Raw genomic sequence first — 25,183 nt, 5'->3', positions numbered from 1 at the left:
CTGAGCTTATCATTCTCTTGTTTAAAATCTTCTAGTGGCTATTAGCATAAAACTAAAGACTAACACCTGTACCATGGCGTCTCTAGAGCCAACATGATCTGTCCCTTACTTATCTCTCCAGACTTATAACTGAACTCTGAGCTCTAGCCATCCTGGACTCTGAGCCCCAGCTACATTCTTTTCCATTTCTTTTAAAATGTCATGTTCTTTATTGCCTCAAGGCCTTTACATGTGCTATACTTCTGCCTGAAAGACACTGCCCCCCTTCTATCCTGCGTCGCCTAATTAACTTACTTCCTCAACTTTCCAATATCAGCTCAGATACCTCAGGAAACCTGTTTTTGATCCTAGAGAATAGCTCAAGATCTCCCACTTTTCTTTGATTATAACACCCCAATTGATAATTATACTTTCACGTTCATCTGATTTTCTGCTTTCACTAAGCAAGAAATGGTCCTTATAAGTCCTGTTTCATGAGGGCCCATTACACATCTGTTTTATTTACCATTATGCTCTTCTAGCACAGAGAGCTGCATATAGTAAGCACTCAATAAGTAAAAGAATAAGTGAGTGGATTAACGTTTTCTTGATCCATCATTATATTGTCTGTGCCAGCACAGTTCTAAATGTTTTACATGTATGTTCTCATCTGATTTTCATAACAGCTCCATGGGGGTTGGTATTACCAGACACATTTTGAGGTAGATATCATCATTCACATTTTAGAAATAAGAAACTGAGGCACAAATAATAAATGTCTTTCCCATAGTCACACAGAAGGAGTAGGCAGAGCCAGGTTTAACATCTTTCTAACTCTGAATCTGGGTACTTCACCACTACCCAGGATTACAGACAAATCTTGCTGGTTATTTAATACAGTGCCAATAAAAATGAGCATCATTGCTCTCTTTTGTTAAAAAAAATACATGCTCAAAACTGCTGCAGTGCAACTGGTTGGAACTGCCTCCAGAGCTTGAATAAACCTTGAGCCACTTTTTTGATACTGTGAAATAACCGAGTATTCTGAGTCAATTCTTGAGTCTCAGCTGGTGATCTTTGAGATTATCTCCGTTCATGATTAAAGCATGACTATACAGCACGATTAGACTAATTATCTCTACTGGGTCACAAAATGGCTGTGAAGGTTATTCCAAATGAAGAGTTCCTGAAATGTGTTGAGCTGCAGCAGCAGCATCCAAAGAAGGGTAAAGCTTCTCTTTGGACACATTCTTTAACATTTTGTGAGAAAAACCATCTTCTTATTTGAGGATCATGACTGGACCGCACATACACAGCAATCAATGCCTCTCAATAGCTCAGTGCCTCAGGTGTGACACATGTTCTCATCTTTTTATCAACAACTGCATTAAGGTATAATTGACACAATAGTCCATACACATCTGAAATGTACACACTAATGAGTTTTGACACATGCATGGTTAAGTTTACGTTCTTCATACTGCTATGTGTTTTCTATTGGTCCCATCTATTCTTTGTTTTCTCTTTTTCTTGATAGCTTTTGAATTATTTTAAATTCCACTTTATCTTCTTTTTTTGGCTTATTTTGTTATTTTAGTGGTTATTTTAGGTTTATAGTAAACGTCCTCAACTTATCATGGTCTAACTTAAGTAATAGTATATCACTTCACATAATATGTTCTAATGATAAATTCTTTCAGCTTTTGTCTGCTTGAAATTTCTTTATTTTGCTTTTCTTTTTGAAAATTATTTTTGCTGAACATAGAATTCTAGGTTGAAAGTTTAAGGTACTGAAAGAAAAGAAAAGATAATTCTCCATTCTATTTTCTTATCTTTGTTCCTTTGTATATAACATGTCTTTTTCCCCCTCTAGTTGCTTTTAGGCTTCCTCTGTATTACTGGTTTTAAGCAAATTAATTAAAGTGTTCTATAATGTAGTTTTATTTATTTTCTTTTTCTTTTTTTTCTTTTGGCCTGGGCCGGGTTTGAACCTGCCACCTCTGGTATATGGGTCTGGTGCCCTACTCTTTTCAGCCACAGGCGCCACCTGTTGTATTCATTCCCTTGTCCTTGGCATTCATTGAACTTCTTGGATATTTGGGTTTGTAGTTTTCATCAAATCTGAAAACTTTTTCAGCCCTATGTCTTTAAGTATTTTCCTTTTCTCCACCACCTTTTTTCTCTTTCCTTTCCTTAGGAATTCCATTTACATGTATATTTGGCCACTTAAAGTTGCCCCACAACTCACAGATGCCCTTTTGTGTTTGGGGGGTTTTTTATTCTTTTTTTTTTTTTTCCATGTGTGTCTCACTTTGGATAGTTTCCATTGCTGTCTTCAAGTTCACTGACTTTATAAATCTGTCATCAATCTCAATATGTTTTTCATCTAAAATATTTTCTTCTCTGTCAGTTTTCATCTCTAAAAGTTCAGTGTGTATCGTTTTTTATGCCTTCCCATCTCAACTTTTCAAACATACGAAATACAGGTATGACTTTGAGTACCTTTTAAGACAATGCTCATGTCTGTGTCAGTTCTCAGTTTTGAGTGATTGATTTTTCTCTTATTAAAGGCCACATTTTCCTGCTTATTTTCATGTCTAAAAAGTCTTTTATTGGACGCCAACCATTGTGACTTTTACCTTGTTGGGTGTTAGGTGTTTTAGTATTCTTGCATTCTTGAGCTTTGTTCTGAGATGTGGCTATATTAACAATAGTTTGTTCTTTTTGTGTCTTGCTTTAATGATTTCTTAGGCGGGCCCAAAGCAGTGCTCAGTTCAAGGTAATTATTTCCCTTTACTAAGGCAGGAGCTTCCCAAGTAGTCTACCTGGGAATTATGAATATTCAGGCTGGGAAGAATAGGCACTGTTCCTGCCCCTGTGTGAACCCCAAGCTCTTTTCTTATAGTTCTTTCCAATGGATCTATCCCCAGATTCAGAGAATTATCTCATGTGCATGAGCTACTCAGTATTCAAATGAATTCATGGGGGTGACTCTCTACAGATTTCTGGGCATCTCCTTCTGTGTACCTTTCTCCTCTAAGGTACTTTGTCCTGTGAATTCTAGCTGCCTTCATCTCTCCAGACTCTCAGTTCTGTGTCCCAAATTCAGGAAGTTTGCTGGGCTCCGCCTGGGTTCCTCCTTCATGATGCACTGTGGCCTGGAAACTCAAGTCAGTAAGCTAGGAAAATCTAGAGCTCACTTTTTGGGGGGGGGGGGTTCCCCATCTATTTCAGGTATCACTGGCTTTCATTGCTTGGTGTTCAGTGTCTTAAAAACTATTGATTCATATATTTTTGTCCGTTTTTTCTTTCCAGAGGATTCTTATGTCCTGATCTTGGTAATTAAAAGAGGTCAAAATTAGCACTGGCCAGAATATCTGGCCTCATCATTTCTCATCCCACGCATTAGGCTGATGAGTCATTCCTGCCATGAACTGCCTTCCTGGCCCTATGGTTGTATGTGCTGGCTGCCCACTGACTGGTGAACCCAGCCCAGGGGAGATAGGGGAGCTACTGTCCTCAAGGAGGGCAGCCTTTGTCTAATTCCCCTGAAGGTTCCACATGGAATAGTAGCCCACCTGACTTCTTCTAATCTGCCCTTCCTGTCTCTAGCTAGCTACCCTCTCTTCTCTGGCCTGTAAGTTTTCAGCAGCTAACTTGGGGGAATGGCTGCTGCCTCTGCCCCAAGCAGTCCAAGCAGCTTCTTGGACAGATAAAGACTTTGCCTCAGTAATACTGGGCAGTGGATGGGAACGTGTGGCCTCTGGGGTGAAATCAAGGTTCTAAAACCTTAGATGGCTATTCAACAGAGGAAAGGTCCTGACCAAATTTCCTTTTTAAATAGAAACGGCATTTTCTAAGAATTTTTTAACTATTTCCTCTAGGAGTCATTTTGGTTTTTAGTCTTGGGGGTGTCTCTGTGTGTATGTATATTAGATTGAAAGAAAGGGACAGTGACCGATCATTGTCCAATTTCTGAGGCCTCTTTTGTTTCCTTTGGGAATAACATCTAAAATCTTCTGTTAACTGTTAAGAATAACTACAGCAAATGTAAATAATCCCCGTATTAGTCTGCTTGGGCTGCCAGAACAAAATACCACAGGCTGGGCAGCTAAAACAACAGAAATTTATTTTCTTATAATTTAGGAAGACAGAAGTCCAAGATCAAAGTCCCAGCAGCACTGGTTTCTGGTGAGGCCATTCTTCCTGGCTCATAGATGGTCACCTTCACCCAGTGTCCTCCACGTGCTTATGGGGAGAGAGAGCTCTCTGGTGTCTCTCCCTCTTCTCATAAAGACACCAATCTTATTAGATTAGGGCCCCACTTATGACCTCATTTAACCTTAATCACCTCCTTAAAGCTCTCCTCTCCAAATACAGTCACATGGGAGCTGGAGGTTTATCATTTGAATGTTGGGGACACGATTCAGTCCATACACTTCCCCAAACAAATAATTTAGTGGAAAGATCTCCATTTCTCTTTGCCTGGTATAGATGTTGGTGTTAGCCTTGGTCCTTTGCTTCCTGTTCATTCTTGTGGGAAGACAGAGAACTATCTAGGTTCTCAAATGGGGTGTCACTACAAGTGAGCAGCCCCTCTAGATAAGCCTTATTAGGCTTTTCCTTAGAAACCCCCAGAGAACTGGTCCTTGAAATCCAACCACAGATGCTAATTTCCCAGCCCCAAGTCAGGACACTCAGTTACAGGAAAAGGCCACTGTCACCAGAAATATATCAAGTCACACAGGGCAAGCTTGCTCATATCTAACCTTCCTGTCCTCTATACAGGTCTCCTCCTCGTTTTTCCTCTTCAACTGCATCCATCCCCATCCGCATGGCCTCCTGACTCTGCCTCATGACACCCCTGTGATATAGGCAGTACCAGGAGGCACGGCAGCCTGGCAGTGGACCCAAATTTAGCTGCACATTAGGATCACCTGGGGATCTTTCAAAAACCCCAATGTCATCCCATAGGGATTAAATCACAATGCCTGGAGGGTGGGAGGCAGACATCGGTAATTTTACTAAAGGACTAGGCTTTGTTTATTGGGGGTTTGTTTGTTTTTAAAGATAGAATCTCACTCTGTCACCCTTGGTAGAGTGCCGTACTGTCATAGCTCATAGCAACCTTAAACTCTTGGGCTCAAATGATCCTTTTGCTTCAGCCTCCCAAGTAGCTGGGACTTGCAGGTGCCCACCATAATACCCAGCTATTTTTAGATATGGTCTTGCTCTTGCTCAGACTAGTCTCAAACTCTTGAGCTCAAACAATCTACCTGCTTCAGCCTCCCAGAGTGCTAGGGTTACAGGCATGATCCACCATGCCCAGCCCTAGGACTAGGCTTTGAAAGCAGACTTTATCACATACTAGCTGTGTGGCCTTGGACAAAATGAAGCTAATTAGTAGCAGTAGCACCTGTCTCATAAGATTGTGGCCCAGATTAAATGAGTTATACTTGTAGAAAGCTTTGAACAGTGCCTGACATATAAGGTATGTGCTTTCTGGGGTAGCTGTTATCATTACCAGGTGTGCCCTAAAGGAAACCAGTGCCTTAAAAAGGAAACTCCTCCACTAGCTCAAGAATTTGTGGAGGAAAATCAGTGTGCCAACTCCCCTAAATATGAAAGGGAAAAGAGTGAGCTGAAATTTATCCATTTCCTGGTTGGTGCAAAGCAAGCATTGTTTTATTTAATTGTTACAATAGTTCCTCAACATTGACATTATTATAATCCTTTTATAAAAGAATAAATTAAGGCTGAAAGAGATTAACCCAGGTTAATCTAGTGATGGGGCTGAGATTTATAAGCAGGCCTTTCTCACTTCACAATGCATGTCCTTTGTTGTGAAAAATGCTTTGGCTGAAAAGAAAAGGGGAATAAATACTTCTTATAGTCTTAATGTCTTTCCCTGATAAAAAAAAATGTAATGAGTTTCTTTCTATGGTGCAGTTGGGGGGCTGGAGCCCATCAAACGTCAGGAAAGTGCTTTCATTTTTCAGGATAAGAAAGGTGCTAATTAAATTATGGGAAGTAGTGCTAACTTCTTAAAACGTTTAACTAGGCAAGAAAGCCTCCGCTCTGCATTTGGGGTTCAGAATCAGACTTTACGTTTGCTGTCTATGTGACGATGGCCAATTACTTAATCCCTCTGTGCCTCAGTTTCCTTACTGGTCGAATAGGGAGAATAATACCCACTCCCTCATAGAATTAGGAGAATTAGCTAAATATAAGCCCAGCCCTTACAGTAGCACCTGAGATGTACTATGTAGTAAGTGCCCACCAAATGGTCACCATCATGCTTGTCATTATCGTTTAAAGAGAATGAATTAGTCTTCCACACTCTAAGATTTCAACGTAGACAAAAGAGCTCTAAGCTAAAGACATAAATGCAACTGAATTATAAAGATTTCTTTTAAATAACTGAAACCTACATTCACCCTAGACCTTACAGATAAACATTCCATACATTTTCCCCAGCCTGTGCCACCTTTCTGCGACAAGGTCTCCGGCCAGGCTGAAAGGAAAGTGATTTTGTCTTTCCTGTAGATATCCAAGGGTGAACAGAATGTTTGCCCGCACAGATGTGTCTGGATATAATTTAGTCTGTAGGAAAGGGCAAAGGTTAGCTGACCCCCGTCACCAAGGTATTCTTTCTCCCCGCAGGAGCACATGTATCTTCACCAAACTTTGGTCAGGCTCCTCTGACTCCTCTTCTCAGGTAGACCTCAACCTTTGGACAAACCCTTGGATGTTCATCTTTGCATCACCTGATTTTAGCAAAAATGCTGCTAAGTCAGTTTTGCCAGAATCTCCCACCTGCAGTATCTGATCACCTTGACATCTGATCAGTTTCCTCATCCTCCACCATCGCCCTGGCCTGTCTTCAGCTAGAATCCTGTCAAATTGGTCTAGCCAGAATCCCCCTCACCCATGCTATCTCCTCTTAGTAGTTTTCTATCCAGTGCCCCCACCCTGCTCCTTGACTATGAAGCCCCACCTGTTCATGTTATACTCAGAATGGAGCCCAGTTCTATACTGAGGTTGGCTTTCCCCTGTTGCGATAGTCTGTGAACAATCTGTGCTTGCTGATTTAACTCCTATCTCTGGTTCTTTGGCAGCCTGCACACTCACACGACAGCACAGTTCTGGAAGCTCTGCTCAGCAGCCTTGGCATCCAGACTACGGGACCGTCCCCAATAAGAAACACGGAAACAGCCCCTGGTCCACTATTAGTCAGAAATACGGCACTTTTACACTAGTGCCCATAAATAGCACCAACCGCAGTCTATTGTGGTCACGTTGGACGTGGGAGGCTCGGCCACCAGCCTCTGCATCTGGGCCAGCGTGCTGCAAGCTTCCTTCATCTCCCTCCAGATGAGAAACACGTCCTCTCTGACGCCTGCCCCTGGAGAGGGAGACACAGCGTGAGCAGCCGACTGAGAACTCTCCTGAGAACTCTCCCACCGTCCTAACAGTCCTGACACATTGAAGCAAGTTTCTAGAACATTTCTGAACATCAAATTCCACTTTCTCCGCTAATCACTTTCCGAAAATCAGAACTGAAATCCCCAGGGAAGTGTTGTCACCTCAAGAAATCGTAACTGCAGACTTTAGGATGCAATAAATCTTTGTAAACTAAATATTTGTAGCAGCTAGGATATTTTAAGATTAATTATTTATAATACTCAAACAAGATTGGAATAAAAAACATTCTAAAGCACCTCATGAAAGCCAGGGTCACCCCTGTGAGGAAGGGAAATTCAGTGGTACATGAGAGAAACAGCCCCTAATCCTTTCTTGATTTAGCTACGATTTCCTGCTTCTTTGAAACCACCTTCATAAGTCTTTACTTTCCCCTGATGTAATGATGGCAGTTTCGTCTCCTTTTCTGGACCTCAGCTGTCTCAGTTAAGGATTAAATTTCACTGTATGACATTTGGAAAAAGTAATATTTGATTGGATTCATTAATATAGATATTTACATCTCTCAATCAGTCAAATTTTGTTCCACAGATAAGTGGCCCAAGGCTGAGACAGAGGCTCTGCCTTCATCAAGATCAGGCTCTAATAGATCAGTGGTTTCCTGAGAGTAAGGAGGGTACCGGGCAGGAGGAAAATGGGGGTAACAATAAAAGTGGCCCAGGAGGGCTCCTGTGGTGGTATCTTAATGGCATGGAAGTCAAGTTCCTGGCCATGTGGTGGTACCAAGTTGCCATAGGGGACACTGGGTAAAGGGTACCTAGGCATCTCTGTGTCATTTTTTACAACTGTAGGTGAATCTACAATTACCTCAAAATAAAAAGTTTAATTCAAAAAAAGTTTAAAAGATCCACATTCTATCTCTCTGCTCCATCATCCCAGCACATCCTTCCATCCTCAGAGTCACCTTAAGATTCAAAATGGCTTTTACGGTGCCAAGCAGCATGTCCAGACTGCAGTGCAGAGACAGAAGGGTGCTGCCAGAGCAAATAAGCACACCCCTGGTAGAGTCAGTCCTTTCCCAGAAGCCCCACATGGCAGCTTTCTCACTCAGACACAGCCAGAACACCCTCACAGGCCCCACCTGGCTGCCAGGGAGACTGGGAAGGGTAGCTCTCAGCAGGGTGCAGGGCAACCCTCCATAAAGCTAGGGCTATGTCCTAATGAGAGTGTGGATCTCAGGGGCACTGGCAGTCCCTACCTCATGGCAGAGACCTGCTCCACTGCCAGATGCACCAAGCACATCCCCATCCCCCCTCCAACTTACCCAGCCTGTGTGATAGTTCACAGCTGCCTAAGACCCCACAAGCACTGGAGACCACCATAGGATACGCATGCACCCAGTACCACAAGACTGACCCCCAACCACCACCAAGACAGACTAGGGCAGACCAGATGCCACCCCTGCCACACAGACTGCTGCCCTCCCCTGTATGCCCTATTTCTGAATTTTAACATGTAGTCCGGGAGGGCAGGGCAGAAGAACAGGGACATCTGAGCTCTGGCCTTTCCAAGTTGGCCAACTCAAGTGAGAGGTATTAATAGCTGTGTTCGTAAAGATGTGAGTGACATGCTCTGACGGCCACCTCGGCTTTGCAGCCATCAATAGCCCAAGGACTGAAATGTGATATATACTGCGCTCCACGCTGGAACTTCGAGAATACTTTGTGAGCCTGAAGCCCACGGGGCTTCAACTGCCATAAAACCAAGACTGATTTCCAGCTGCTTGCTGGAGCCTGGAGGTGCTAAGTAGCAGGATTTTCTCTTTAAAAGTTTCAAATGAGTTGAGGCTTTCCTCTAGACTTCTCAGTAATATCTTAAAGGAGTATCCCATGGGTCAGGCAAAGGAAGAAGTTCCAAGGAAGCCCAGCTGGCTCTCAATTACTAGGTGCAGGAGGCATCTCAGGGACAGCAATGACCAGGACAAGCTCCCTGTGTGGGCAGTGAGTAGGATTATCACTATGTTGCTGTGGTAAGTGTAAGGAGACAGCGAAAGATTGCTACACTGGCGATCAGAATGCAAAGTAACTCAAAACTATCTGATTAGCTTTGCTTAAAAAAAAGAAGTGAAAAAGCACCACACAGAATGCACAGGTTCTGTTTCAAGTCACTCCACAGATGGTGAGGATGGCTGCCAGTTTTATTAGTGTCCCTTTATCACTTCCAAGGGACTTAGCTGGAGTATCAGAGAGTGGCCAAGGAAGTCCCCTGGAGATGGAAGAGGATGGAGCACGAGGCCCAGGAAACCTCCCAGTTCAGAGGGTGTAGTGAAGTTGAAATTCTTTAGGCTAAACCAGAGAGGAGACCACAACCTGGAGCCTATGTATTTTGACTATTGGGGTACAAGCCAGGCAAGGCCTGCTCACGGGGATTCCAGGAGAACTAAGGATCCTCCAGCCGCAGGCCACCCACCCAAACTGCTGCCCTCCCCCACACGCCCAGTGGCGACAATTTAAAGGCTCATGTTAAAATGTTAACATGACCCGGAAAAGATGTCACAGTAAGCTGTGGTTTTTTTAATAATGTTTATTTCCAAGTACTATGTGGTAGTTTGACAAATGAAATGAGACGCAGGACAGGTAAGCTTCCATTGGGAGGGGAAGCGCCCTCTGAGTACCTGCCACCAGACACTGGCTCCCTGTCGCATCTGCTGCCTCTCACCTACAGGCTAAGGTGCAGGTGTCACAGTCCAGTTCATTAACATACTCATTCAGCAAATACATGTTGAGCACCTTCTATGAGGTGGGTGAGCGCTGTCGGTATTGGGAATACAGTGGGAACCAGGACCCACTCCCTGGGGTGGCCCTGAGTCCAGATTTCCAGGCCCTATGACATTTCTCTAATACTCTGCTCTGGTTCTAACACAATCAGAGCTCTGTCCTTCCAGCTGATCCCTCCACTCCACTCACCTCATTCCACCCTTCACTCAAGGCATGATCCTAACTCCACCTTTGCCCAGCTACCCCAGGCGTTGGAGAGCTGACCCCTGCTCCACACTCCACTCCCGTGGGATGAACCAGCCACCATTGATGGCTGCAAAGCCGAGGTGGCCGTCAGAGCATGTCACTCACATCTTTACATCAGTGAGGCTGTCCACATATGCAATCCCAGCTGCCTGTTACCCCAGCCTTTCCATCCGAAGAACATGAGAAGCATGAGCCAGCGATGGTGACATCGTTCTGTGCATGACCTTGAGTCCAGTCTAATTTAAGCCAGCCCTTCATAAACACGATGTGTATTTTTAGTAGGCAGCTGCCTACAACACAGCTCAGCACTTAGAGATGTGTCCACCACTCAGAGGCCCATTCTCCTCTGACACTGAGCACACAGCCTGGGACAGCTGTTTATGTTTGCACGGCTGACTTTGCCCACAGGATGGTAAATGTCCTGAGTGTGGAAACAATGCCTTTTCTCTCTTTGTATCCTCCGTGGCACTCAGCCCAGGATCCAGCATTTTCCGTGAGAATTCCTATCTTCCTTGTTTTCATTTCCTCTTATTACAAAGCAACAGTTACTAAGCGCCTGGTACACTCTCTCCTCACAGCACTGCCTGCCTTGTAATGTACAGCCCCGTCATTGCCAGACACTCCTCTGAGGGGTATGTGACAGACTCAGGTCACCTGAGCACAGGGCTCGGCCATGGTACTCCAGACATTGACAGTGGCGTGCCCTGTAGCACTTTCTTCTAAGGCCTTGTGCCACAGCAAGGCATCTAAAATACGGCCATTCCCAGGGTCCGAGCAGAAAAGTGATTAGAAAAACAGGCAGGTATAGCACTGGTCTGAGAGACAATTCAATGCCACCCTGCAAGAGGGCCGCTCACAAACAAAGCCCGCTTGAAGACCCTTGAGTCCCAGACCAGCCCCTCAGTCTGGTAGCCCAGTTGTCTGGACCCCTGCCCCTGGCCCTGCACCCCCAGCACTCCCAGTGGAGGGCCTGCTGCCTGCCTGAGGCCCCGATTCCTGTTCAGTCTTGCAGATCTGAAAGTCCCAAATGTAATTATAAAAAGGCGGTATTTTCAGGAAAAAGTAACACTTACCTCTATTTTCAGATGTCAATATAGCACCTAAAAAACAATAAACTGTGAGGTATTAACAATTCCTGGGACGCAACATCATCATGAAGATCTGGTGACAGGGGCACATTATATCCACAAAGGGATTGAGAATGGTGAAATCAGTTTTTGTTGGGATGAAAACAATTCCCAGTTACTGTGTCAAATTACATATGAAGATACTTTGTTGTAGAGCAGTAATGAAACACCTGCTGGCCGGATCCGCCCTTGGCCCTACCCAGAGGCCCTGTGTGGAGCTGTACTAGCTCCCACCCTAGGGAAACTAGCCATTAATTCATTTAGAGCAAATGCAGAGTCACTTTGCCATCTGGATACAGGTCCAATGTTTTCTTGGGGCAATGACTGTATGTTTCACAAGGGCCATTATGTTATTGTAGATGCAACTTCCAATATGAAGTATGGGCACTCAAGCTACCATCTAATGTGTGAGTGTGGTATTGTCTCCTGGGCCCTTTCCCTTCTCCTAAGTGGAACATTATACAATGCAAATGTAGTGCTGTCTAACTGTCTGAAATTCACTTAGAAAACCTGTAAACAAGCCATCGCTTTTCCCCCCATGGTGAAGAGTAGGTGCTTTCCAGACTCAGTAAAAAACATGGCGCCAGACTCTGGGGTCATCCTGGGCAAGAAGGTGACAAAGACCAGGGCAAAGAGATAGACAAACACTACCCAAAGAACAAATGCAAAAAATGTGCATCAATAAAGTTAGTTGAATGCATCTATTTAATTTAGAATCAGTGATAGCATTTATAAGACACCAACTCAAGGGGTAAGTGTTTTCATGACATGGGAAATTCAAGGGAACTTTGTGTTTCCTTTAGAGAAAATTTCCCAAAGTTTTTGTTTTATTTAGATTTTCCATCAAAAAAAGGCCTGAACTTCTTTCAGTTGTAAGAGAATCTACAGAGCACAAAAAGAACAAAAGATGGCCACAGAGCTGCTCCCCAATTTCTCAACAACGAACTCTGAAGCAACAGAAAAAGAGCTGGACCCAGACTGTTGTTACTGAGGAGCAAGCCCTTGCTGGCTACCCGGCCTCTGTCCTCAGCAACAGCCTGTCCTTGAGGGTGGCCACATAGAAGGCTGCTGAGCTGGTCTCACATAAACAGGTCTATTCCCAGCTCTGCCAGGTCGTTCAGGAATGAGCAAGTTCTGGGTAACTAATTATTTTCCTCAAACTCACAGAATTGGGTCATTGCATGCCAACCCCAACACAGCACTGGGTTTGAACGCAGACTGGGAAAACTATGATGAAGATATGAGAATTTAAAACAACTCTGACAATGCCTGGAGAAAGCTCACATTAACTCAGGCTGAGTCAGCCAAGAAAATGCAGCCCCTCTCTGGCCTCTTCAGAAGGCTTTTATTGATTTCTAACAAAGGTGCATATGCAAAATGTAAAAATGCCTGAAGAAAGGACTGAAAGAATCCCAAGTCCCCAGGAAGACTGGATAGAGAGAGAGGCTGGGTAGAGGGTTACTAACAGACCAGGGAGCTGCTGGTATATTTAGAAAAGGGGAGGGAGAAATTAGTTCTAACCCCATAAGGGAAGTCAACCAGTTTCCTAATCTAACTACATATCAAAAGTTCAAAGAGTTTGACCCCTCCCACCTGTTGACTCTCCTGCACAGGCCTGCTCAGTCCACAGTGGTCTTCCAGAGTGTGGTGTGTGTTTCTGAGTGTCATTTATTTTAGATACATTTCATAATGGCTGTTTCCTGCTGACATCCAAAGAAGCAGAAAGAGGGAGAATCTATGTAGCCATAGGGCCAGCCAGTAGACCCAGCACCCCACTGACTCACAAAAATTGCATGAGTAAAGATCATCCATCTCCATTTTACAGATGAGCGTGCTATGGTTTAGAGCAGTGGTTCTCAACTTTCCTCATGCCACAGCCCTTTAATATAGTTCACAACCCACAGGTTGAGAACCGCTGGTTTAGAGAGACATGAAGGCATTTGCCCAAGTGCACACAACTAATAACTGATAAAGTGAGGACTCTGTTTTGGGTCTGTCTCCAAAGTCCCCCATACTGTTTCCACACTGCAGTGCTGTCCTTGAATATTTTTGAAAATTCTCACGATGCAAGATCTATGTAAGCAAACCCATCTGGTCAGGTGTTGATCAATTTTAGTTTCTTCAAGGAGCTTTATGCATTCATGTCTTCCTAGAGGAAACCACACAGAGAATGATTCTGATGTAGGTGATAAAGCCTGGTGAGCTGTGTCCCCAAAGCCAGGGCCTATGTGGCTTCCTGAAGAGCAGTGGCACACACCTGCTGACTCAGCCTGTAATCTGCCTACACCGGGATTGGCATTCCCTGCAGGACTCTCCAGGGCTGGGCCTCCATGAGCTGCATGTTCCTCTCCCTCATCCAAGTCTGACTTCCTTGAGAACAAAACTCCATTGATCTGGTTTTTGGAACCACTCTCCCTGGTACCTCCCTAACACCTGGCCAAGATTTCCAAATCAGCTATTCTAGACCATGAACTTGAGAAGAGGGACCTCCTTTTTTCACCAGTATATCCCCAGAGCCCAGCACAACACATGACTTTCAAATAACAAATGTACAATGTACCTGTCACCCTGAAATCAGAGCAGGTTTACTCAAATGCAATCAGAAATCTACATGATCTCTCTTTTCCCTAGCAACTCAATTTAGTTTTTAAGGTTTTTGAGAGGTTTCTCTATGCCTCATGTGTTACTAGGTAATGCAGGGTGGCTTGAAACACTTGATTTCAGCATAGTTCTAGGAAGTGGATTGCACAGGCTGACCCAAGACCTTGGCTGAGCCCAGCCCTGCTCAGTGCTCAGAGAAGAGCTACTGTGAGCAAACCATCCTGTAGGCAGGAGCCTAGAATACAACAAGGGACCCAGGACATAAGCCCAAGATTGGGGCAGGGATCCAGGGCTTCCTGTGCTTGTGCACTTACTCTCTTTTGGTGGGAAAACTCGATCTACATACACATCAGATGGAGGTGTGGACTTATGGAGAGTGAGGTACAGATGGGAAGTGTACAAGGTAACTGGAATCTTGAAGTTATGGTGGAAGGGAGCAATGTCAAAATCACAAAGTAGAAGCAAAATCAACATTCTGAAGCTAGGGTTCCTCAGCTGGGAGCTTTGTCTCTCTTTCCTTTTGAATCTCCTCCTCCTCACTCCTGGTGAGATGCTAAAACTGCAGGAGGTGAATGGCAGGGAAGCTTCATCTGTATTTACAGCCACTCCCATCACTGCCTGAGCTCCACCTCCTGTCAGCTAAGTGGCAGCACTAGATCCTCATAAAAGCACAAACCGTACTGTAAACTAGGCTGCATGCTCCTTGTGAGAATGGAGTGCACAGTCTAGGTCTCTGAGGTGGAGATGGACTGCCCACCCCCCATCTGTGGAAAAATTGTCTTCCATGAAACCAGTCGCTGGTTCCAAAAATGTTGGGGATTGCTTCTCTAAAGTACACAGAAGGTGTTTAATACTTTTTTTAATACTTTTTTTTTTTTTAAGGGAAATACTCTCTCTGGCATCCAGGGCTGGAGTGCAGTGGCATCATGATAACTCACTGCAACCTCACACCCCTGGGTTCCAGTGATCCTGCTGCCTCAGCCTCCTGAGTAACTGGGACTACAGGCACAACTGCATCTGGCTAATTTTTTACTTTTTGTAGAGATGAGGTCTTGCTGTTGCCCAGGCTGATCTCAAACTCCTGGCCTCAAGTGATCCTCCCACCTTAGCCTGCCAAAGTGCTAGGATTTTAAGCATGAGCTAATAAATGCTTTTAATTTTTAATTTTTTTTTGAGATGGAGTCTCAGTTGCCCTAGGGTTGAGTGACTGCACCAATAAGAAATCTATTTCATTTTTTTCTTTATCTTTTTCTCTTTTTTTGGTATAGATAGAGTCTCACTTTATCACCCTCAGTAGAGTGCCATGGCATCACACAGCTCATAGTAACCTCCAGCTCCTGGGATTAGGCGATTCTCTTGCCTCAGCCTCCCAAGTTGCACCAATAAGAAATCTAAAACACTGCATTGTTAGAAGGAGCAGAACTTTGGAAGTAATTAAAATCTCTCAACTTTGCAAACTGCAACGTGGCAACAATTTTGGAAGTGCAGCTGCTACGGCTCCATCCATTGAATTCAACTGAATTCTAGGGAGAAGGAAGGAGACTTCTGAGAAAAGCTCCTGCCACCAGTAACCTATAAACAGGCACCAATCAGTGCTTCCTAAATTAGATTGGAGGTTAGAAACAAGAAGCAATGCCAAATCTGAGTGATAGGCCAGTAAGCCCTAAATATCCAACTAAAGGTCATAGGTGTCTGCCAAGAACTGAACTTAGTTTTTGCTTTTTAAGCATAGCAGTCTGAATATATCCTCAAGTAAATAAAATTTAGTTTTATAATATTTAGTCTTGGTTCATGCATGTTTATCCTCAACACAAAAAGTGTGCAGTTTCCAAAGGTGAAATCAACTGAATTTTTAGATTTAGGAATAATACTGGTAGAGTATAATAGCTTTCCTAATAACATATTGCCAGGAGAACTGGACACAAACAAAAATGTTCCCAGAAAAAACATTGCATTTTGCAATTACTTACTACTTATTCCTTTTCATTTGTTCATTGCATAGTCTTTCCTTTGCCCCCAAAGCAAAATATAGCAATGAGCACAGTGAACCATATTTTCCAGTTCTGATTTGTGAGTGGGGGCAGGCCAGGGTGCTGTGACAAGAGGAGCTGAGCTGAGTGAGCACCGGCTCAGTGGGAGGAGTGATGATGGACTGAACTGTGATGCCTGCCTGGGTCGGGGGTGGGGGGGGATGGGACGCAGAGAAAGGTATGCTGCATTGTCTAATCTTGGTCTACTGGAACCATGAGAGGGTTCTGAGCTGTATGTACTTGGTCTACTAGAACCACGAGAGGGTTCTGAGCTTATGTACTCTGTACATACAAAATCATATTAAAGTTACAACTATGCCCCAATTGTTTACAACTTGCCTCCTTCCTCCATCAGGCATAAAAGTATGATGCTCTGGCTTGAAGTGGGAGCCCATGGCCCTGACTATGGCTTTCAACCTGGCTGCTCATCCCATCACTAGCCTCCTTGAATTTACAAATCTGAGCACCCTAGCATCACTGGCCCCCTCAAATAAGTCCATCGTCAGAGCCTGAGCTAGCTGTATCAACGCTGAAAATGTTTACTTTCTTTTTAGTCTGATGCCTTCAGTGAAAATGTTCACTCTAGTGTAATTTTACTAATCTTTATTTAATATGTCAGTTCAATTAAAATTTCAAGAACAAAATGGTAAGATAGAATCAAAAAAAGATAAGATAGAATCAAAATAAAAGATGAGACCTACTTTAATATGAAGAGATCAAAAGCCCTTTTTTCTTCTCCCAAATCCAAACTACCAAGTAAACCTTCAGTCTGCGCCTACAGGACCTCCATAGAGCAGCTACCCAGAGGATTCAGACTGTGCCTCTTAAGCATGGAGTCCCTGGAAGGCACCGGCAGCTATAGTTCCCCCCTAAAATAGCCCAGTCTACACCCAGGAGAATCTATCCTTACATGAAAGCTTCTGAGAATTAAAAATTACCACATCCAATTTATAAATATTCTTGCATCATTTGAGCCTCTCACTGAGCTTAGTCTGACAATAGAGAAGTAAGTGAAAGTCACACCCAGAATGAGACCCACAGTATAATCCTACTTACCATAAAGTTGGATTCCACTTCTGATAGAAAGGCCCCATCAGCCTAATCCTAGTCAACCTTGACAAATAGATCCATTTCCCATAAGAACAAAATTTGACAATACAGTTTTCACTTCCTTATTCCAAATTCCAATTCATCCATCATTATGTATGCAAATAAACTGGTTAGTATCATGACCATTCTAAACATGCTCTTTATGATAAAGGCTGCCAAACCCTTGTAGATCACTCCACCTTTTAGGACCAATTTCTACAATAAAAGTCCACTTAGTATGGAAACAACACACTGTACCCCATGAAAGTATTAATGTCCAAAACTATGATTTAATTTTAAAAAAGTTCACTTAGAATCCCCAGAGAGAAAAAAGAAACTACCATTAACTGAATGTAAATTTTGTACTAAACATTTCAATGTGTGTCATATGCTTTAATTCACTCAACAACCATATGAGGTAGATGCTATTATTCCCACTTTTATAAATGAGGAAACATAGTTCAGAAAGATTAGGTAACTTGCCTAAGGCCACACAAGTAGTTAGTGGCAAAATTAGGATTTGAATACAGGTCTGATTCCAAATTCACTTTCCAGCCAACAATGTCTCTCAAGAGCCAGAAAAAAAAAATCACACAAAACCAAAAATAATGTGACATCTAACATTATTGTTCATCAGACATTCACTTTCCTCCCCATCTCCGTGTAAGACGGAATAGATCCTCTTATACCACTGATGCTAGACATGGTCATGTGATTTGCACTAGCCAATAGAATGTTAGTGGATATGACGTGAACTTAAACGTGGCTGCATGGCTGGCCTTGACTCTTGTGCTTGTATTATTCACTACAATAAGAATACATCCTGGATAGCACTAAAGGAGGACAAGTCCATTCTACAGTAATCAAACTGCTGTTAACCTGTAGACCTGTCATCAAGAAATAATGGCTGAAATTTTTCTAAATTTGAGGAAAACTATAAACAGGTCCAAGAAATCCAAAGAACTCAAGTACAAGATATATGACATTGGGGTGGAGAGATGACTCAGTGGCATGTTTTGCTCCTGAAAAGAAATGGTGAGAGGGCAGCGCCTGTGGTTCAAAGGAGTAGAGCGCTGGCCCCATATGCCAGAGGTGGCGGGCTCAAACCTGGCCCTGGCCAAAAACTGCAAAGAAAAAAAAAAAAAGAAAGAAGAAAGAAAGAAAGAAAGAAAGAAATGGGAGAAGCTTCAGAAGGCAAAGAAAGAAATGGAAGGGAGATGCCAGGGAGGACAGATGTCACTATGTCCTCATCCTCGAGAGAATCAGCTATTAAAATCAGCCCTAGTGAATGTGACATCATGGAGGTGAGAGGTTGAATTTTCTTCCAGACTAACATGGGGAAATCAGACAGCACAGGCAAACACAGGGTTCCAGAGGGTAATGGGAATGGAAGGGTATGCCTCCTCCTCTAGAAGTTCACAGAAATTGGGGAAAGGGTCTTTTAGACAACACCATGCCACAGAATCAGGGTTAGAGGCAATTCTTTTCATCCTTGAGGGGGAGGCAGGCACCAATTTCACATCTGAGTCACAGCTGCACACGTGCTCAGAAAGGCTCCTGACTCAGTAGGTAGAATAAACCTTATTACCCCTTCCTGTCCTCTACCTTTACATTCTTGACAGCCAAAGAAGACTGACCATCGACTCTTGGGATTGGAGAGGGGGTTAATGTAAGAAATACTTAAAATGTAATGCATTACTTAAGGTACTTAAGGTGCCTCCTCAGCAGCACATATGTCTGTGTCAAAACATTGCAGAAACTTTCCATCAACTGAAAAGAGCAGCTGGAAAAACAAACACACAGGAAAAAATTAAGTTTGGACAGAAATTCCTCTAAAGAATTAATATACCTATGAGAATACAAAGCAAGCACAGAATAAGTGATTTTACATGATGTATCTGTTTTTGCCTTTACAAGGGAGCAAGTCACAAGACAAAATTGCTCTCAGCTTACGACTACTTTTTGTTTTATTCAGAAGAAAAGGTTGATATAAGAAATAACCCCAAAATACAAAGCCTAAATGTTGACAATAATTAATCAATATATCATTATTTGCAACTATTGTTAAAATTTATCACATCCATTACAAGAATTGCAGATTCCTACAAATATCTACCTACTACCAAGTATTAAACATCAAAATGAAATAAAACCAAAATTAATTTGTAGTAATGCATGTACCTAAATGATCCAGGCTCTACTTTAGGTTGGAGCAGTCCATGTCCTTTAGAAGCCTTAAAGAATAATTATAACTTTTTTGATCTCCAGTTGATAATGGGTACAAATGCTATATTATTGTTTCAAAATTTAAAGGCCCTACTATACCAATAAGCAAAGCTGCAGTAAGAAAACTGCTGATATAAGTCAATCTCTTGTTTTCCTTTCAGATTGTACAACTGGGCCAAGTGCTGTGGCTCATGCCTGTAATCCTAGCACTTTGGGAGTCTGAGGTGGAAGGAGCACTTAAAACCAGGAGTTTGAGAACAGCTTGGACAACAGAAAGACTCCATACTTACAAAAAATGAAAAACTAGCCAAGTGAGGTGGCATGTGCATGTAGTCCCAGCTATTTGGGAGGCTAAGGCAGGAGCATATGCTTGAGCCCAGGAGTTTGAGGTTGCTATGAGCAATAATCATGCCTGGGCAACAGAGCAAGACCCTCTCTCAAAAAAAAAAAAGAAAAGAAAAGAGAAGAAAGAAAGAAAACAAACAAACCCTCCAATTGTACCATCAGAGATACCCAAATTATGTCAATAAACTGGAGAAGGGCAAAGAAAAATAAGAAAGGAAGGAAAACATTTGAGGAAAACCCTAGAAAGTTTAGAATTTCAATGGGTCCTATGAGAAGAACAGTGTACATTGAAGAAGACAGCATGGAAACAAAGCACACATGTACCTTAGAAGATTCAGTCCAACAATGTACAAAATGAAGATTTATTCAGACCACATCAAACTCATATTTCACATCCACAATAAATATACAGGGCACAGACAAAAACAGGTTAATATCAAAAGGCCATGACTATCTTAGACTAGAACAGGAAAGAGCGATGAAGCAGAGAGGATGGTCTAGGAGCCAGAAGACTACAACACATTACAGAGGATGCCGCATGGGTCACTGAAGGAAGAAAATTTGTGAGTGCTATAAAGACAATCATTACATAATTGGGGAAAATCCATTTATATCCTAACATCACACCCTACTTTGAAATTGATGTAGAAGTACCAATAACGTTTTTGTTCTTGTTCTAAATTTAGGCCGTAAAGAAACAAATGAAAGAAAAATACTACCAAAAAGGACCTACAGGATTTATCGAATGGGGTTGCTGTGCAACTTTTAAGGTTGCCTGTAAAAATAGTTGAAATGGAAAGGAACATAATAAGCAGGATAAATTATCCATGAGTAATACAACAAAGACTTACTGTCATTAACATACAAAGAGTTCATATAATATGATAAGAAACAAACACAATTACCCAGCAGGTAAATGGGTAATAGAAAAATAGGTAATTTACAAAGGGAGCTGATATCAAATCCAAACAAGTTCAACTTCACTATTATTCACTAATAATTGACATTAATTTCTACATCAAAGAAATTCACATGGAAAGTATGAGATACTATTCTTACACTAATTCAGGTTCTGTGAAATGGATATACCTCATACACTACACGTTGGATTGTCTTAAAACATTTTTTGGAGAGCAAGTCAATGTGAGAAATTACCCCAAAATGTTCACTTTGATCCTGTGTTTTCACTAATAGAAAACTATTTTTTTAAAAAATCTAAACTATAGGAATAAACATACCACACAAAAGATAAATGGAGTATATTATCTCTAACAGCGAAAAATTAAAAAATATTAAAATTTACCCCAATATCCAATAGAAAATAATTGACAAAACTATCATGTATAACTTCAGTGAAGTATTAGATATTTTTAATGTCAACTACAAAAGTTTTATAGTAACACTGGAAATTATTTGTCATAAAATTTGTGAATATTAGAAAATAACTTTTATCATTTGTTTTGTTCTCTTACTATTATCAGTTATCACCTAGAAGCCATGATACTAGTTCTAATTATTGGACAAGGGGGAAGAGTATACTAACCTTCCAAATGTTTAACTCATGCTATTTCAAAGCACTTTTCCTCAGGACAATTAAAGCTGTGTTGTGTGTGTTTCCACCATTATGAAAGCTAACATTTAGTCAACTACTGATAGGAAGATGGGAAAATATTAAGAAGGAAATGCAATATTCAAATTGTATAAACTGATATTTAGTACCAGGGGCTTCCATGTCCCCTTCTACTCCTACTGCCCTGCTCACCTCACACCACCCTGCTGCCACTGCACCTGGACCTGAATAGCCCTGATACCCATAGCCACCATCTAAATGCAGCCACTATCGAAATAGCCTTGCCCAGCCCCCCTCCCACTACTGAGGGGAGACCCAAGCAGAATAAACTCCCACACCACGCTTCTCAGTGGAGGGAACATGCACATCCCCTAGCCCCTAACTCATGATACCAAAGCCAGGAAAGGACACACACACAAAAAAAGAAAACCACTGTCTGATATGCCTTATGAGCATAGTACAAAAATCCTCAACAAAAAACTAGCAGACTGAATTCAACAGCACATCAAGAAGATAATTCACCATGATCTCGTGGGTTTTATCCCAGTGATACAAAGATGGTTTATTTTATATTTATTTACACAAATCAACAAACGTGCTTTACCACATAAACAGAAGTAAAAACATGCTTTGAAAGGTTACTTTAGAATTTAAGAAACTGATAATAGATGGCCTGAATGTCAAAATGATATTTTCTCAGTGGCATATAAATAAGTGAGTGGCAGCATAATAAATGACACACATGAATTCATGACAAAAAGAAGTGACCAATACTGTCCGCTCTACACAGTCGTTGAAGACACCAGCGTCCACATTCACTCTTAGAGCTTACATCCCTCAGATGTCCTAGGAACATTTATGCTTAGCCATAGTAAGTCAATATCCTTTCCCTTTTTCTAGAAATTATGGGGAGAAAAAAGGGAATGGAAAAGAAAACACAAATACCTTTTCATTTCAAATTAGGAGACAAAACTATAGTGTCATCCGGGGAAAGAGCTGTCCAGAGCAGCTGAGATGGGGCAGAAGCCGTACAGAAGACAACATAGAAAATGCGCACCTGGCGTGGTCAAAGGGGCTGTGGCAGATATGAGGAAGTGGGGGCTTCCCACCTGAAGTCAGAGATGAGCCTGTTGGTGATGCTGAATGCCGGAACCCCAATGACAATGGCTAATGGCAAAGTCTGCCTACTTAGTTAAGAGAAGCAAAAGAGGAAGCCTCACAAAGCCTCTGCTAGGACCGATGTGCGGGGACCACTCTGTCTCTGTAGCAGCAAAAAGCAGAGAGCCCTTGAGTTGTGAAGTACGGAGAGCTACCTCAGCCCCTTCCCATCCATCCACATCCATTCAGTGGGGAATAATAAAGAAAAAGTTGTACCCGGCATCCAAACAAGGATACTGTAAGAAAATTAGGGGGAAAGAGCAGCCAGACTACCAAGAGAAGAAAAATAGTCCCTATAAATGTTAAAAAGGAAACATAAAATGATGATACCTCATTTTCCTGTGAATTACAAAACATACAAAGGGTGCCAAAAATGTATATACAATTCAAGAAAGGAAAAAAACTGTATTAAAATTATAATAGTCAAGTCATATTTTACTTCTTCAACTATAAGAGGTGATCAAATGTGACTTGTACTATCTTTTGTTGGTACATATGGTTTAATATGGTTTTTTTCTTTTAAAATGTATATATGTATTTTTGGCACCTTCGCTATATATATGAAGCCATCCTCTCCATGATGAAAGAACATAAAGCAGAAATTTTAAAACTCAAGAATGAGATGGCAAGGCAACAGGGAAAGAAATATAAATAATTTAGATTAAAATTACCTGGGTGTAGTGGTAAGTACCTGTAGTCACAGCCACTCGGGAGGCTAAGGCAAGAGAATTGCTTGAGCCCAGGAGTTTGAGTTTGCTGTGAGCTAGGACACCACAGCACTCTACCCAGTGCAACAGTGAGAGTCTGTCCAAAAAAAAAAAATTGGAAAGAATAAAAAAAATCACAGAAGTTAGGAAGAAACTGAGGTGAGCTCATGAAGAAAAGATACTATGGAACTCACTGTAAGAAACCAGAGGTGAACAGAAGCAGAAATAAAGTATTTAAAAATATTACTAAGAAAATAATAGCTATAGAAAACTATTAAAGAGCATATATCAAATACATAAAGCATGTCTTGAAGAAGAAAACCAGCATAGTTATGAGAACAGTCTTGAGTTTAAATCTCCCTCTGCCCCATACTATTTATATGAATTTAGACAAGTGTTTTAACCATTTTCTACTTTGGTTTCCCTATCACTAAAATGAAGATAATAATAGTACATGCTCCATAGAGTGGTTATAAAGATTAAGTGAGCTAAACTTTTGATAAGAGTCTGGAACAGTGCCTGGCACATCCAAGCAATACGTAATGAGTTTGTTACATTTTGAGATAATAATAAAACAATGAACAGGACAAATATTTAAAGATACAATCCAAGGAAACCTGCCTGAAATAGAAGTCCTGAGTATACATATGGAAAATGCACATGGATGTCAGGGAGAATCAACCACAGCAGTCAACATGGAGATAAATCCTAAAACTTAATGGACTTTAAAGATAAAAGAAACATCCTTTGGGTAACCAAGAAAAAGATAAGGTCATTTACTTTGTCTCGAAAAACGAAAAAATATTGAGCCAGCTTCAGATTTCTCCTGAGCAGTGTACAACTCCAGAGAACGCTGGAGCACAACCCACTAAGCACTCAAGGGAAAAAAATAAACCAAGGACATCCCATCCAGCCAACTTGCCCTTTGAGCATGTTAAAGACTGCTGAAAAGGACATCTGAAAACTCTGAGAATATTGCTCCTGTGAGCCCTTCTTGAGGAAACTACTAGACGATGAATTTCAGCCAACCAAGAAATAATGCAACAAATCAAAGTAAATGGACTGGAAGTGAGGGTTGAGTATGGTATATCTCATGATAGAACTAAAAATAAAACAAATGCAGGAAATAGGATTGCAGATGGAAGTAAAGATAATAGAGATTTAGTCTTTAAGTTGTTTACCTACTGGTAATAATATTTGCAACGTCACCCAAAGAATGATGATGGTTATGGCAGTAACAATAGTTATAATTTATTGACTGTTTATGTGCTAGCTACTATGGAAAACATTTTTCTTATATATAATGCCATTTAGCCATAAAAATGAATGAAAAGTCTTTTGCAGCAGCGATGGAACTAGAGACTGTTATCTTAAGGGAAACAACTCAGACCCAGAAAGATAATATGTGTTCTCACTTGTAAGTGGGAGCTAAATAATGTGCACACATGGAGAGTAGAACGATAAAACAATTGAGATTTAGAAGAATGAGAAATGAAAGGGGGAGTGGAAGATGAAAAATTACTTATTGGGTACAAAATGTACTTTTTTAGAAGTCCTGACTTCACCACTATCTATACATGTAAGAAAATTGCCCTGGTGCTGGGAGAACTGGATATCCACATGTAAAAGACTGAAACTAAACCCACACCTTTCTCCACTCATGAAAATTGATTCAAGATGGATAAAGGACTTAAATTTAAGTCATGAAACAATAAATAATCCTCAAAGAAAGCATAGGAAAAACACTGGAAGATATCGGCCTGGGGAAAGACTTTATGAGGATGACTTCCGTGGCAATTGCAACAACAACAAAAATTAACAAATGGGACTTAATTAAACTGAAAAGCTTCTGTGCAGCTAAGGAGACAACAACCAAAGCAAATAGACAACCTACACAATGGGAAAG

The 25,183-nt window shown here is 41.7% G+C and overlaps 1 protein-coding gene across 1 annotated transcript in view; it reads right to left on the bottom strand.

Moving 5' to 3' along the window:
* Positions 1–25,183, bottom strand: part of VWA3B (von Willebrand factor A domain containing 3B) — a 184,199-nt gene that overhangs the window by 124,097 nt on the left and 34,919 nt on the right. Inside the window, exon 7 of the mRNA XM_003799288.1 lies at positions 7,259–7,384. Within this exon, the coding sequence (XP_003799336.1) occupies positions 7,259–7,384 (126 nt within the window). The remainder of the gene's footprint in view (positions 1–7,258; positions 7,385–25,183) is intronic.

Source organism: Otolemur garnettii, unplaced genomic scaffold (genome assembly GCF_000181295.1).
Source record: "Otolemur garnettii isolate 467f Iridium unplaced genomic scaffold, OtoGar3 scaffold00148, whole genome shotgun sequence".
Taxonomy (NCBI): domain Eukaryota; kingdom Metazoa; phylum Chordata; class Mammalia; order Primates; family Galagidae; genus Otolemur; species Otolemur garnettii.
This window is presented reverse-complemented; position numbering and strand designations above follow the sequence as displayed.